The sequence below is a fragment of the Schizophyllum commune genome (assembly GCF_000143185.2).
Source record: "Schizophyllum commune H4-8 unplaced genomic scaffold SCHCOscaffold_16, whole genome shotgun sequence".
Classification (NCBI taxonomy): Eukaryota; Fungi; Basidiomycota; class Agaricomycetes; order Agaricales; family Schizophyllaceae; genus Schizophyllum; species Schizophyllum commune.
Window position 1 is genome coordinate 574,941 of NW_026089553.1, and position 14,769 is coordinate 589,709.

A 14,769-nucleotide genomic window follows, 5' to 3' on the forward strand; every position below is an offset into this window, starting at 1 on the left:
GTCTTCACGCAGCCCGACGGCGCGTTCCCCGCGCGTTGGTTTCGCGAGCCCGCGGAGGACCTGATTGAGTCCGGCGTGTTCGCACAGGCGTGGGCAACGATGGTGCGCATGGCGTCCAACGTGCCGGTACGTTTCCCAGCTTCGCGTCTTCCATGGCGTCAGCTGACGGTCTTCGCAGTATCGAAGGGGCGCTCCGCGCCGTTGGCGTCCTCGTCCGCACGCGTTGCGCAACGGACAGCCGTCTTCCCGCGGGGGAGCGGCCGCCGCATCCCGAGGCCCATCGTCCTCGTCGTTCGTGTAAGCGGGCATCCCTGCAAGGCGTTAGTAGACTCTGGTTCGTCAGTAGATCTCGTGAGCTCGGCTCTCGCTACTCAACTGCGCCTTCCGCTCATTGAGCACGATGGCCAGGTGTCCATGACGATGGCAGTGAGCGGGTCGCGCTCGAAATGTAATTTTCATACGTCTGTAGATTTTGAATGGTCAGCTATACACGAGCAGCGCGTCTTTGACGTCTTGAACCTCGCGACTTACGACGTCGTCCTCGGGACTCCGTTCCTGTACCAGCATTCCATCTCGTTCTCCATCAACCCGCCGAAGATCCTCATTGGGAGCGTTGAGGCGCTGCCGCTTGAGGGGCCACACGTCGACGACTTGTTCATGGCGAACGTAGAGCCCGAGCCTGGCTCGGACGAGTTAGAAGCTATTCGGAAGCATCTAGTCGAAATGGCCTTACCTTTGTGCAAGACCATCGCGGAGACTGAGCTCCCGCCCTTGCGTGCGATTAATCACACGATTCCCATCATAGACCCCGACCGTCGGTACCCGTTCCGTCGCTCGAATTGCCCTGCAATCTTTCGTGAGCAATGGAATGAGAAACGCGACGCATATATGCGCTCGGGGCGGTGGGAATTCACCACCGCCACGAACACGGTGCCCATGCTTCTCATCGCGAAGAATCAGCGCGAGAAGACGAAGCTACGTACTGTTGTAGACCTGCGCGAGCGCAACGACAACACGCGCAAGTTGTCGTCCCCGCTCCCCGACCAGAACGCGATCTTGCGTCGCGTCGCCGCTGCGAAATATTGGTCAATTCTCGACGGGAAAGACCACTATGAGCAAATACGTGTCTTACCTGAGTACGAAGACGTTAACATCATGGCGACGCCTGATGGTAACGTGAAGAGCAAGGTTATGCTCCAGGGCGACTGCAATGCTGTCGCGACGTGTCAGGCAATAATGACGCATATTTTTCGCCCTTACCTAGGTGTCTTCATGGACGTGTACCTTGACGATATTGTCATATACACGGACACGCTCGAAGAGCATGTTCGCGCTGTCAAAACCGTGCTTGAGGTGCTGGCGCGCGAGAAGTTCTATCTGGGTGTTAATAAGCTGCACTTCCTCGAGCCTGAAGTGCGCGTACTTGGGCGAATCGTTGATGCGAACGGCATTCGTGTCGATCCTGCCCGCGTTGACGAGGTCGCGAAGTGGCCGGTGCCTACGAACAAGAAGTTAGTTCGCGCATTTTGTGGCGCGGTGGGCTGGCTCGCCGACAATGTCGCCGAGATCGCCGCGCCCCTGGGCATTTTGCACGATTTGTGCGGCGAAACTCACCGATGGGAGTGGGGATTCACGCAGCAGCGCGCGTTTGAGGATTGCAAGCGGCTGGTGAGCGCGAGCAAGCGCGTCTCACGCCGAGGCATCACCCTCGGGCCGGATGGCAAGCCCACTTCGCGCGTTTGGCTTCTGACCGACGGCTCTAAGTCGTCTTTGTCAGGAGTAGTCGTTGAAGGGGAGGATTGGCGTACCGGAACGGTAATCGCGCTCTTCTCCGCGAAGCTGAGCACGACTCAGCAGAATTATCCTGTACATGAGATTGAGATGTTAGCTGGCGTGGAATCAATGCAGCGACATCGCGACTTACTTCAGGGATTCCACTTTACGTGGGTGACTGACCATCGTGGTCTCGTCCATCTTCTGCGGCAGCCAAACCTTTCGGGGCGGCAAGCGCGCTGGCTTGAGAAGTTGGGCGAGTTTGACTTCGAAGTCGTGTACCTGCCGGGCGTGGATAACGTGTTAGCTGATGCACTATCACGCATATACGAGGGCGACGCACCTGGAACACTGCGCTCTCCCTCTGAATATACATCCTTTGATGAGGATGGCTCTGTCGATTACGACGGTATGGACATTACTCGGCCGCTTGTGACCGAGCTTGGCGCCCTGGCAATTGCGCCAGAAGGCGGGGACGACGCAGCTCCACGCCGTGGTCGCGGTCGTCCGAAAGGCTCGACGAAGGCCTTCAACGACTGGGTTCGCCGACTCGCTGCGAAGAAAGGATCCGTCCGCTTGATTGTGGGCGATCACGCGGCGGATGGCGATTCTGATAGACGCGCGACGCGTCTGGAGGGGGGAGACGACCCGGTCGAACCTTTTGCAAGTGACCCGAACGCGTTTGAAGACGAGATGAGTGAGAAGGAAGCAGCGCAGAACGCGCTGCCAGCTCATCACGCGTTTGCTTCCGATCAAGCCACGCGAGGTGATGTCAGCGGAACATCACATTCGGCATCTTCCGAGTACCCCTCGGGTACCCGAGAGAACGCGCACTCGCGCGCTGTCGAAGACAGCCCGTCGTCGCCCGACGTCGGCAGCCCAATCACAGAGGATGCGAATATAGACATACCTAGTGCTGTCCAGATGTCGGAATCCGAACCAGAACACCCGACAGGCGAGACACCAGCCTCAGCAGAGGAAACACGTGTCTCGACCTCGGTCGGCGCGGAAGGTGACGAAGATAATGATATCGCACCTCCTAGCCTCACGGAACCTATCTTGACGGCTATACCCAATCACACACGGGGTGTACGCATTGAAGATTTGATCCGGGATAAGTATCAGGACGATCCGTTCTTTGCCAAGATATTGGAAGAACCCAGTCACTTCCGAAACTTTGAGGTGGTTGACGGACTCATCTTCCTGAAGCAGGACTCTCGTCGTCTGCTGTGCATTCCGAACATCAAGGAAAGTGGTCGCTCCGTGCGAGGACTCATTATTCAGGAAGCACACACCTTACTCGCGCATCTCGGTGCCGCTAAGGTTATCCCCGTGCTCCGTGATCAGGTGTGGTGGAAGACGCTGGTGCCTGATGTGCAGAAGTTCATCGCATCATGCACCACGTGCGCTTGGAATAAGCCCAGCAATCACAAGCCGTACGGGCTATTGAATCCCCTGCCGGTGCCTGGCACGCCTTGGGAAGCTATCGGGATAGACTTCACGGGTCCCTTTCCCGAGAGCGAGAATCACAATGGGACCTTCAATTACCTTCTCGTCGTGATCTGCCTGCTGACCGGCATGGTACATCTTATTCCGACGCGTACTAATGTGACTGCCAAGACTCTGGCATACATTATCTTTGCGGAAGTCTATAAGCTACATGGGCTCCCCAAGTACATAGTCAGTGACCGGGATTCGCTCTTCACGAGCATATTCTGGACTCACCTGCACAAGTTGATCGGAACGGAGCTGCGCATGTCAACTGCATACCATCCGCAGACCGACGGATCAACTGAACGGGCCAATCGGACAGTTGTCCAGATGATACGCGAATGCGTCGAGCCCGCTCAATCGGACTGGGTCCTGAAATTGCCGGCGGTTGAGTTTGCGATCAACTCCGTGCGCTCGGAGAGCACGGGGTATGCACCGTTCTTCCTGAATACTGGTCGCATGCCCCGCGCCATGATCTGGGAGGACGCACCCACGACGGAATATCCCGGGGTGCGGACTTATGCGCGCCGCGTCAAGCAGGCCATCATGCAGGCTCATGACGCAGTGCTCGCCGCGCGTGTCAAGCAGACACGTGATGCCAATCGACGCCGCATCCGCGCGCCTTTTGCCGAGAACGATCTAGTATATGTCTCAACTGCCAACATGAACTTCCCGAAGGGCCGCGTTCGTAAGCTACTTCCCAAGTTCATTGGACCATACCGCATCCTGAAGGATCTAGGCAATGAGGCCTTCCTTCTTGATCTCCCGAAGGAGTTGAAGCAGCGGGGAATACACCCGCGCTTCCACGCGTCTCTATTGAGAATTCATATTCCCAATGATGATCGGCTATTTCCGGGCCGCCTTGAGACTCAGGTGGCCGACTTCGGTGCCTGGGAGAAAGAATGGGCAATTGAGGAGATTGTGGGACATCACGGCAAGGGTGCTGATGCAGTACTCAAGGTGAAGTGGAAGCCAGGCGACATGTCCTGGATCCCGATCAAGAATGTTGCCACCCTCGAGAAGGTCAAGCAGTACCTTGAGGCGCTTGGCGTTGACAAAGCGGGTGATCTCCCGGCTGGATCTGAACCAGACCCCGGGGATATCCAATTGTATGTAGGGAATCTCGAACTCACGATCGAGCCTCGTGTTCCCGATGGCGAGATTCACGACGAATCGGGTAATGGGCTTAGCTGGGATCCCCTTAAAAGGGATGGACAGTCAGTATGCCAAACCAACTCCATTTCCTCTTCCTCTCTCTACATACATACTATGGATACTTCTACCTTACCTCCGCTTCCCAACTCTCCTTCCCCTTCGCCCAACGTCAACCGTGTCGGTACCCGTTCCCACACCAAGGCCAAAACGGCGCCGGCGATCAAAAATGGCAACAAGGCGGACTCGGTCCAACCGATGGATGTCGACCCACCCAGTTCCGAGGCCGCCCCGCCGGCACCCGCGCCCAAGACGATGTCGTCCGTCCTCGACGCCGCCGGCTCTGCCGCCTCCACTCTCATCGACAGCGAGCCGCCTGTCGACACCGCCGCCGCGCTCCGCGCAAAGGAGGCCGCCCGCGCCAAGTACAATGCCGGTATCATCGCCGACCGCATCCGCCAGCAGGAAGCCGCGCGCTCCGACGTCATGAAGCAACCCATCCCGCGCGTCAACGCCGCCGCCGACGCTGGTGCGGATAAGACCGCGCCTCCGTCCGCCGCCGCTGAGACGACGCCCGCCAAGCGCGCCTCCGAGGACGACGGCTTCCTCCTCGGCCGCGCCAAGCCACGTGGCCCGGCCCAATTCGCCCACCGCCGCATCGTTCCCATGACGTGGGAGATCCGCGGACGCCGCCTCGTCATCCCTATCTACGCGCGCAACGACCCTGAAGAATACCTCTTCAGTTACCGCATCCCACTCACCATCCTCGTCGAGTACATGCGCTTCAGCGACGGCATCACTGCTACTGGAATCCGCCACGACGTTGTTGAGGTCCCGTCCGGCTATGCCGAGTTCGTGGAAATCCTCCAGCGCGCCGACTTCGGCAAGCACATGTGCCCGATCGACCTCGCGACCGGCAAAGTCCGACCCATCCCCGACGAGCAGCGCATTGATCGGACCTTCTGGGTGCGTCAGATCCTCGACATCAGCAGCGGAGCGGCCGCGCATCGCTACATGGACGAGGTGGAGGGCAAGGTGCCCGAGCCCACCAACGAGGAGCTCCTCCTTCGTGAGGTGACGGCCATCGAGGCGATGCAGGGGCGCTTGTCGAACGCCCGCCGCCAGCAGGCCTTCGAGGCGAACCGTGCCAAGCGGCGCGAGGGCAAGGGGAACCAGTAGTTACTTACTACTTACTAGAGATCATCAGAACAACGGCTCGAAAGTTACTTACAGAAAAGGTTCGAAATATATACAAAAACAAAGACTCGTTTCTATTCTATACATACGTGCTACTTACTGGTTGCTACTGTACTTACAGAGCGCCTTAGAAGGCGCTGGAGGGGGGTATGTGACGCCTCGGCCTTAGCCGACGCCACGTGCTCTGCCTTCACCCCTCGCGGGGGTATTTCCTTTGGAGTTCCTTGAGGTTCTCCTGGTTTCTTATGACTCGTATATATACTCCGTGACTAGTTATGACTACTTACAGCTGTAGGTATAAAAGGGCCCTCCTCCAAGGGAGGAGGGCAAGGTTTTCAATCGAGACTTCGTTACAGAGTAACCTCGTGGGAATCTTCTTCATCATCTCCGTGAGCCGAGCCCGGCCCGCTCTCCGCGTCACCGTACTCGCCTCACATCCGCACGAAGCGTGTAATTGACCACACTTGCAGAGATGTTGGTAGGTATCGGGTCATGGAATTCGATCGCGGCAAAGCACTCGGAAAACAGGTTGAAGTTCTCTGGGCAGGTTGCGGGGATGTCATCTGGGGAAGCGACCTTCTTGACAGCATCTAGCTGCGAGGGAGAGAAGTTGCTCGTCACACGCGACATGATGTCGGTGGGGGAAGGGGACGCAGAGCCGTTCGTTGCGTCCGCCCATACTAGGGTGAGGGAGCCGTCGAATTGAGAAGATAGAGGGAAGATAGGGTGCGGTTCGCCGATGCCATACTGTGATGAGGGTTGTGAGCAAGAAGTACATAGCGATCGGGAGGCACGCACGTTATTCGTCTTGACCAAGAAGGACTGCGCCACCGCAAGGAAGATCCCATAGGCAATTGGCAGGATGAAAGCGCGAAGGATGTTCAGCTAGAGCTGTCTCAGCAACACGTACCACCATAGCTTTCTGAGCAGCCTACCAATGGATGCTTGCTGAGAACGACCGCGTTCTTCCAGCAGAGTATCGCAAACTGCCTCCAGAAGAGGCCTGCCATGGTGGGGGAAGGGAAGGGCGAGTGCCGCGTCAATCAAGGGCTCGCCGCAAGCTCATTGCCAAGTATTCAGAGTGATACACCGCATAGGCTGTTCAATGACACGGCTAAGCGCCCGTTCGCACGCGGACCGGATCGGTCCGGGTGGCGCGCTGATCAAGACCTGGAAACGTCCCTTGAGACTGCACGCAACCCCCAAGTACGAGCGTGAGGCCTTAGCGAAGCTGAGGGGGAGAATATGGTTGGTCTTTGCCAAGCCAGAGGACAACCAAGAGCCTTCGGAACAAGCCGATGCGGGTCACGTGTAGTCTATGGACTCCGTCTGGCTACAACCTTGCAGGTCCAGCTTACGGACTATCACAGTGTAGTGGCTGCTAGCGGAGAATTTCTTGTCACGCCACACATAGTTCCAGCATGCTTCACTACTCGATCAAAGCCATTCTACGGATGCAGGAATGTTTGAAGCTGAAAGATCAATCAGAACAATCCTCCATGCATGCTGAAGCGAACTCACGTATTCCTCATACACATGTAGCACCTCCCTGAGCTGCTTCCTCGTAATCTCAGCACGGTACAGTATCTCATCGTCTGTCATCTTGCCGTCAAAGTACTGATTGATGCTACACGACGCCCGTCAGCCTCGCACACCCAACTACTCTCAAAGCAAATCACTCACTGCGCAAACCGATGTGCGATATGCTCATTCTTCCCCTCGGACATCGTTGCTAGCCATAGCTGCTGCAACGGCGTTGCCTGACTCGGATCCGTGATGATCGACGCCGCCCCGCCTTCCTCATCCTCTTCGCTCGCCGGGCCCTCCCCGGGCTCGTTGTCCTCGAACACGTCGTCGTCCGCGTCCTCGTCACCCAGCTTCTCCCCGTCGTCCTCCTGGATCACCATTGCGCTCACTCGGCTCTCGCTCGCGCGCATTCGACCCGGAAAGGAGTAGCTGTGTGCCGTCTTTGGGGACAGGGACAACCAAGGTAAGGCAGATGGCCGGCGTAGGGCAGCTATGGGCTTCCCGTGGCCAGCTTTCTCGTCGAGTGCGGCAGGAAGATGAACGCGCTGATGCTTGCGTAGCCTCGCGCGCTCCTTGAGCTCGCGCGTAGCGACGATGCGGATGCGGAGGGAGAGACGGATGAGGAGGCCGCGCTTGAGCATCCAGAGGACGACGTCGTGGTAAATGGGGATGAGATCGCGCGATTGGACGACGGTGGCGTAAAAGTGGTTGTCACTCTGTTTGGAGGGCGCGGTGGAGATGAGGGAGAGGATTTCGGGAAGGGAGGCGACAGAGGGGTCGGTAAATTCTTGTTCGAATTCGGCGGTCAGTTCGGATAGCCTGCAGTGGGAGTCGGCATCAAGCACAATCATACTCCTGAGAAGCACGTACGGCTGCTCAAACTTTGGCGGCAGTGTGAAGACTGTCTTCAAACCAGGGTGCACGACGTCGACGATCTTTGCTCTTCGGTGCTCGACCAGCCAGCGAACAACGGGGTATATCTGCGTATCGAGATCCCAGTCTAGCAGACTAGACATGTCTGCAAGCCTAGGCCATCGTCGTCAGAGTGAGCAAAGTGAGGATGAAAGAATACTCACGACAGCGTGATAGACGCAACCTCGAGGAAGCGGATGAGCCCATCCACCAGTGGCCTATCATTCACACTAACATGCGGCCCCCTTAAGCTCGCGAATGGATCAAATCCATCCTTCTCCAGCAACAAGATGCTCTTCCACGGCGCAAGCGTCTCCAACCTCCACCCATAGCTCATATGCGGGCCCCACATTTCTGCGGCATCCTGCTCCTGCAACTCGTCGACGTCGTCGTCGCTTTCGACTTTGAGAAGGGAGTCGAGATAGGGAGGTAGCTGGAGCTCCATGGGAAGGTCGTGGATGGTGATGTAGGCGATGGTAGAGGTTTTGATGGCGTCGAAGAGGACTTGCATAGCGGGGGCAATGGAGGTTTGCGCTAGTGCCTGAGTCATGTAGGTGGAGAAGTGCTCGCCTTCGCAAGGCATGTGAGCATATGGGCCACTATACAATTGGGGGGCATACCCTTGGCTATACATGACTCTCGTATGCTCATGAGCTGCTCGCACTCCATTTCGACGAAGTTAGACAGCACTTGCTCTCGGAAGAGCACAGCGGTCAGGTTGAAGGCGATCCGCTCGTATATGATGTCAAAGTACTTCCAGACGTTGCCAGAGTTAGAAGACGACGGATCAGGAAGGTCGAGAACGAGTACGACGTGGAAGGACTGCAGCCAGGCGCTCTTCGTCCCAAGGTGCTCGGCGGGGTGCGCATCAGAGGGATCAGCATCGTCGTTCGTCGCCGATGACATTTGCCGGTTCCTCGAGCCGCGCCCGCGGTTGAGTCCCTTCCCGACTTCGGGCTTGAATTTCCACGTCCCATCCGGATAGGCGCAGACGGGATGACCGATGAAAGCCAGCTCGTCGACGATGAGTTCGAACTTCTGATGACACATGGATACGTGAGGGCAGAGCAGGTTGGTCAAGAATTCAGCGTTGTAGCCGAGGATGCGGTCGTACTCCTCATCCTTGTCAGGAGGTGCCGAGAGGTGAGCGCCTTTTGCAGGCGAGGCGCTCGTGCCAGTAGGAATTTCCTTGGACATAGACGCTGTCCGTACCCGGATAGCAGATTTTGGCTTGCTCCAGGTATATTCATCACCATGGACTGTGGCGGTAGAGGTACTCTCGAGCACGTTGGGCTCGAACGCATGGGAAGTGCGCCATGGGTTGTCGAGGTTCGAGATAGGCAAAACCTCTGCCTTGTCCGGCTTGTAACGAGAGAGGCGAGCTGAGGGTATGGGTTTCGCAGGGTATTTGTGTACGAGGGTAGAGCCTGTCGCCGAGGAAGTCACAAGCAAGATGGCCAACAGGGTTTCCGCCATCGCGGCATTTGACAAGGCGCGTGCGGGCTAAGCGTGAGACCGTCCGCCCGGAAAGGCAGGCTTTGTTCCTTTCCTTTTACGTCCATCACGTCCCGCCCGGCTGGGAGGATCGGTCGGCGATTGTCCGGCAGCCTGCCCCTCTTCGAATCTCAGGCGCACACTCACAGGAACAAGCGCTAGCGGAGCTTGCTGACGACTTGGTGCTCTCATGATACCGCACAAGCCCGACACGAATTCGAACGGGAGTCGGTTACGTATTCAAAATCGTGGCTTACCCGATGTTGCATTGGCCAGGAGGACGTCAAGCAGCGTCTTGAGTGCGCGACGTCAGGCCCGCATGCCAGCTGTTCCCGAGAGGCAGGGTTTGGACAGGTCTCCGCCGGCGTCGAGTCCGCTACGACTGCCGGTGGAGGACCTTGATGATACAGACAGCTCAGCCTTGGACGAGGACCACGTGGATGTTGAAGCACCGTCCTCAGCAGAGGAGGGCGCGCACTTCGGTCAGAGCCTTCAGATCGACATGAAGACGCTCGTGGGCGATGCAGTGGGCAATGTAAGCAACCCCTGACAGACACATACTCTCGAGCAGAGACTCACTGTCCGTGCAGATTAGCATCAGCCCATCCTCGAGGGACCTTGTTCTTGCTGCGTACGGCAATGACTATACAATGATAGCCAAACACTGACCATAGAAAAGACGCCGCGGCCTGTTCATCATTGATTTGGAAGCACCGCTTGAAGTACCCCGTTTCCTGCCTCAGGGAGGGACATGGGATGTCGCAGACGTGCAATGGAGCCCTCATACGGCTCGCTCAGAATATATAGTCTCCACTTCTAGCGAGAAACTGTCGGCTCATCCTGCTCTCTACTGCGCTGCTCTTACTGATCTTTCGGTAGGCTAATATGGAATCTCATGTTGCAAGGGAAGACGTCAATACAGCACGTACTGCACTCGCACTACCGTGCTATCACGGATATAAACTGGCACACGAGCGAGTACGACACCGTCATCAGCACCGGCATTGACTCCTGGTTATGGGCGTGGGATCTGCGCCAACCTCGGAAGCCAAGCATAGGTCTTTGCGCTTTTCATGGTCTGTACTTGTCTTATCGCCGTCGACGTTCTTGCTGATGAGGACTTTCAGCGGGCGGAGGGACGCATGTCAAGTGGAATCGCCACGACCCCAACGTCATCGCATCTGCGCACACGAACGAGGTTCTCATCTGGGATCGCAGAGTATGTTCTCTCTCGGTCTTGCTCTGAGTGCGATGTTCAACAGAACCAGAATGGCTCTTTACCAACCGCACGCATACCCGCCCACAGATCGAAAATTTACGGACTAGATTGGTCCCACACTGCACGGAATGAACTCGTCACCTGCTCACTCGACCGCACTATCAAGTTCTGGGATATCAACTGCCTCTCAGACACGCCCGGCGTTCAATCGTCTGAGGCAAAGGCGACTATTCACACCTCGTACCCGGTCTGGCGAGCGAGGAACTTGCCTTTTGGCGAGGGTGTGATGAGCTTGCCTCAGCGAGGGGGGACTGCGCTGGAACTGTACGCGAGGGATAACTTGGAAGAGCCTATCGAAGCGTTTGAAGGCCATACAGATGTTGTCAAGGAGTTCGTGTGGCGCAATGGCGAACAGGGTACGTGTGAATGTGGTATCTTACACGGCGAAGCTGACTTGCTACAGATGACTTCCAGCTTATAACTTGGTCGAAGGATCGTACCCTGCGCTTCTGGCCTGTTGACCATGAAACACTACATGTATGACCTCTCTCCTCCGATGATCAAAGCACGCTAACCTTCACACAGCGCGTCGGTCATGTATTTGGCGAGAACAGGGGTCGCACAGGCAAGCGCCCCTCGCTCGACGTCCAAAGCTACCGGGACGTCACCTTCCGCGGCCCCACCGAGACCACACCGCAATCCATGCTCTCTGCCCCCATCGGCAACCGCTCCATCCTCGCCGAAGTGCGAGCCCTCCCGCCCAGCATGACCACCACCTCCGCTCCAGTGGTCCTCGGTGGTGGCGCGGAGAAACCCACCAGCGCCCACGGACGCATCTCCAACACGCGCCACGTTCCCATCCCCCACACCATCGCGAGCCTGAAGAAGACGGGGACGATGAGCAAGGGGAGCGTGACGGGGAAGTCGGTCGCGACGCAGATGGATGCGTTCACTTGGCTGTCGAAGGTGCGGGTGGGTGGGAGGAGGGGGAGTAGTTCGGGGCGGGGGAGCGATGTGAGCCCGAGTGGGTCTCAGTCGAGGCCGGCGTCGGCGGTGAGGGGGAGGAGTATCAATCGGATCGAGAGCGATAGCGAGGACGAGAAGGAGGAGCAGTCGCTGGCGGATGAGTGAGTTGTGTGTTTGCCTACGTGGAATGAATGCTTACGAACTTCGACAGGATCCTGTCCGTCGTCAAGAAGCTGGCAGAGCACAAAATTAAGCTGGAGAAGGTGACCACAAATGTTTACCCGTTTCCAGCATCTACTGACGAAGCTGATGTAGGCCGACCTGACTAAGAAGCGCACCTGCACTCTAGGCTTGCACGGCCCTTGGGGCGAGAAGTCGTCTGTCTTTCTCCGTGTCACCTTCACCTTTCCGAAGGACTACCCACACGCCCAACATCCGGGCGGCACCCCAAGCGTTGAAGTCGAGCGCAGTCCTTTGATCTCGATGAAGGACTACGTTTTCATCCTCCGCCGCTTGCGGACAATCCGACAGCACCGGAGACCTTGCCTAGAGGCTTGTTTGCGCTTCCTCCTGTTCGCCAGGGAGGACGAGCATGCTCGGGGGCCACTGTATCCTGACTCGGAATCGTCGTCAGATGAGGACGAAGCTGGGAAGTCGAGGGATGTGACGGTATCTTTGTTGCGGAACAATAAGAACCTGACAGAGCCGAGGACACTGCAGGGCGCTTTCGGGCCCAATGGTAAGTTTCAAGCTGCCCCGCTATCCCGTGTAGCTGACTAGTCATGTAGGAGAGCTCGTCTGCTTCTTCCGCGCGCCTCCCCGCATCGTCCGCACCCTCATGCCCGACGTCTCCGGCTCCCCCGACGAGACAGGAAAGGTCACTCCAAAGCTCTTCAAGCACCCCGCCCTCATCTTCGACGCCGTCGACCGCCTGGGCAGCTTCACCCCCGAGCGACCCAGTAAGCCCTACCCCCGCCGGCCTGGTCGGGGGGAGGCCGACAACATTGCGCGCATCATGACGAACCTGCTCACTTTCTCCCCCTTACAATACCGCCCCGAGCTCGCGTCGCACGCCGAGGACCAGCCACAGAGCTATGTGCTGCCGATGCGGCGGAGCACGATCGCGGTGACGAACACAATGGGGCTGGCGGGGCCGGAGAGGAAGGTGGCGGTGGATTATGTGTTTTTGGGAGACTCGTTGGAGGATGTGTGTAGAGCGAATGCGGAGGCGGCGAGGGTGCATGGGAGGTATGATCATCAGAGGGTGTTTGAGGCGCTTGCGGCGTTGTTTCCGGCGTTGGAAGACGAGAATGGACCGCATAGGTATAAGAAGATGAGCGCGGCGCAGCAGGTAGTGATGAAGTAGTGAGTCCGGATTGCTTGCTGGCTCTTATCGTTGCTAATATTGGGTTTCTCAGCTTCGAAGATTTCTGCGTTGCGAAAGACGTGCAAATGCTGGGGATGCTGTCGTCTGTCATCCTCCAGGCATTCGACCATCACCAGCTCGGGGCAATACAGCCGAAATCCCCAGTGACCGCTATGCACACTCGTCGCTCAACCCCTCTGTCGGCCAACGTTGCCAATCTGGACTACTTTACCACCCGACGTTCGCGTACGAGTCCTCACTCTCCACCTTGGCATCGGTCCGGGAACGATTCCCCTTCGCGCAATTTCATCAACGCTGCGATTTCCTCCTCCAACTCATCTCGTGGCTCATGGTCCAGTCTCTTCAATACTGGCACAATGCGGCAGTACCTTGCAGGCGTGCAAGATACCCTCCGCGAAGGCCTCGCCACCCCTTCGACCGACACCCTCCCACCTACGCCCAAACTTCCGCCCACGCCTACCACACCCTTAACTCCTCGACCAACAATCCCCGTCCCAACTAGCAAAGTACTTCGCGGGCCCGACTCGCCCATCCCTCGAGCTCGGAGGCCACGGCAGAACTCGATCCTCGCCCCACTGAACGAGCCGATGTCGAAGTCTTGGAACGAGTCGTTCTTCGGGTCGAATCCAGGACCTTCACCGCCGGTAGTGCAGTCCTCATACTCGTCGGCGGGGTCTGGGAATAACAGGGTAGGGCAGCGCTCGAGGCGGCCGACGTTCTCGAGGGTGCCGCCGCCGAAGACGATAACGACGGTGACGGAGAAGCGGTTGGTGTTCAAGGAGGAGATGATGCTGGCGGAGGGGAGGTGAGTTAGGACATCGAGCGGGAAGGATTGGAGGTGCTGACTCTGCGTAGCGAGCCGTTCACCCGAGAGCAGATTCTCCAGTTTCACGCTCATATTCAGGCGTACGCAGAGATCCTGTATCGCTGGCAGCTGCTGGAGAAGAGGCTGGAGCTTCTCAAGTCTGTCCCACCGCGAAGGAATGGGCTAACAGATCCCGTACAGCACAGGATGGGTATGTCACTACTGTCTATTGCTTGCACTGAACCTTGGTCTGACTGTTGCGCAGGTCTCATCCGACAATGCACACGCTGTCCGAACCAGTTCCCGTTCGAGGTCGGGCGCAACAAGTTCTGCCCCTACTGTTCGAATCCGAAAATCCTTCCTTCGTGTACTATATGCCGTCTGCCCGTCAAAGGTACGTTCACTCTGTGCGCTCTTCGGAGCAGGATTCTCTGATGCTACATCCGCAGGGCTATCGAAAAGCTGTCTTCGTTGCATGCACGTCAGCCATATATCTTGTTGGAAGAAGTTGGACGTGCCAATCTGTCCGAGCGGATGTGGATGTTTATGCTCGTCCTCGGAGACCGGGGTCTTCCTCCCTGGTGGCAGACTTCCGATTGCCCCTCCAGGTTCTGCTGTGCTCCCTCTTGCCGCGTAGCTGTGTACTGTATATCCCTGCATTTAGTGTATATTTCTATGTATTATTTCATCTTGCGTCGTGAATCCCGCCAGTGATGTCCCCGCTGTGTTTGTTCGGATTGATGCCGAGGCCCTGTTTGGTCGCGGTCATTGTTGACTTCTTGCCACATACGCGTCGAACGCGAACACGACACGGGGCCCGTTCTTTGTCTCCTGCGTCCATGAGGC

The 14,769-nt window shown here is 57.4% G+C and overlaps 3 protein-coding genes across 3 annotated transcripts; 1 reads left to right on the forward strand and 2 right to left on the reverse strand.

Moving 5' to 3' along the window:
• Positions 1 to 5,975: 5,975 nt before the first annotated feature.
• On the reverse strand, positions 5,976 to 6,623 carry SCHCODRAFT_02557894 (uncharacterized protein; the record flags this gene model as incomplete). The annotated part of the gene is made up of 3 exons (XM_050343730.1): positions 5,976 to 6,360; positions 6,412 to 6,498; positions 6,549 to 6,623. The coding sequence occupies 3 exons, from the start codon at positions 6,621 to 6,623 to the stop codon at positions 6,031 to 6,033; spliced, it is 492 nt and encodes a 163-aa protein (XP_050197179.1). The 3' UTR covers positions 5,976 to 6,030.
• A 273-nt stretch (positions 6,624 to 6,896) lies between these two features.
• Positions 6,897 to 9,563, reverse strand: SCHCODRAFT_02753710 (uncharacterized protein). The gene is made up of 6 exons (XM_050347283.1): positions 8,673 to 9,563; positions 8,217 to 8,622; positions 8,011 to 8,166; positions 7,297 to 7,959; positions 7,135 to 7,240; positions 6,897 to 7,085 (listed from the first exon to the last, which is right to left on the reverse strand). The coding sequence occupies exons 1-6, from the start codon at positions 9,526 to 9,528 to the stop codon at positions 7,062 to 7,064; spliced, it is 2,211 nt and encodes a 736-aa protein (XP_050197180.1). The 5' UTR covers positions 9,529 to 9,563; the 3' UTR covers positions 6,897 to 7,061.
• Positions 9,564 to 9,865: 302 nt separating this feature from the next.
• Positions 9,866 to 13,927, forward strand: SCHCODRAFT_02520852 (WD40 repeat-like protein; the record flags this gene model as incomplete). Its single annotated transcript, XM_050343465.1, has 12 exons — positions 9,866 to 10,081; positions 10,137 to 10,177; positions 10,226 to 10,375; positions 10,426 to 10,622; positions 10,665 to 10,765; positions 10,815 to 11,181; positions 11,229 to 11,302; positions 11,351 to 11,892; positions 11,943 to 11,994; positions 12,047 to 12,470; positions 12,520 to 13,096; positions 13,150 to 13,927. The coding sequence occupies 12 exons, from the start codon at positions 9,866 to 9,868 to the stop codon at positions 13,925 to 13,927; spliced, it is 3,519 nt and encodes a 1,172-aa protein (XP_050197181.1).
• Positions 13,928 to 14,769: the final 842 nt, after the last annotated feature.

Coding starts and splice junctions, on each gene's coding strand:
- SCHCODRAFT_02753710 (XM_050347283.1), bottom strand. CDS start 9,528: ATGGCGGAAACCCTGTTGGCCATCTTGCTTGTGACTTCCTCGGCGACA. Junction 7,241..7,296: donor ATCGCACATCGGTTTGCGCA/GTGAGTGATTTG, acceptor GGCGTCGTGTAG/CATCAATCAGTACTTTGACG. Junction 7,086..7,134: donor TACATGTGTATGAGGAATAC/GTGAGTTCGCTT, acceptor TTGATCTTTCAG/CTTCAAACATTCCTGCATCC.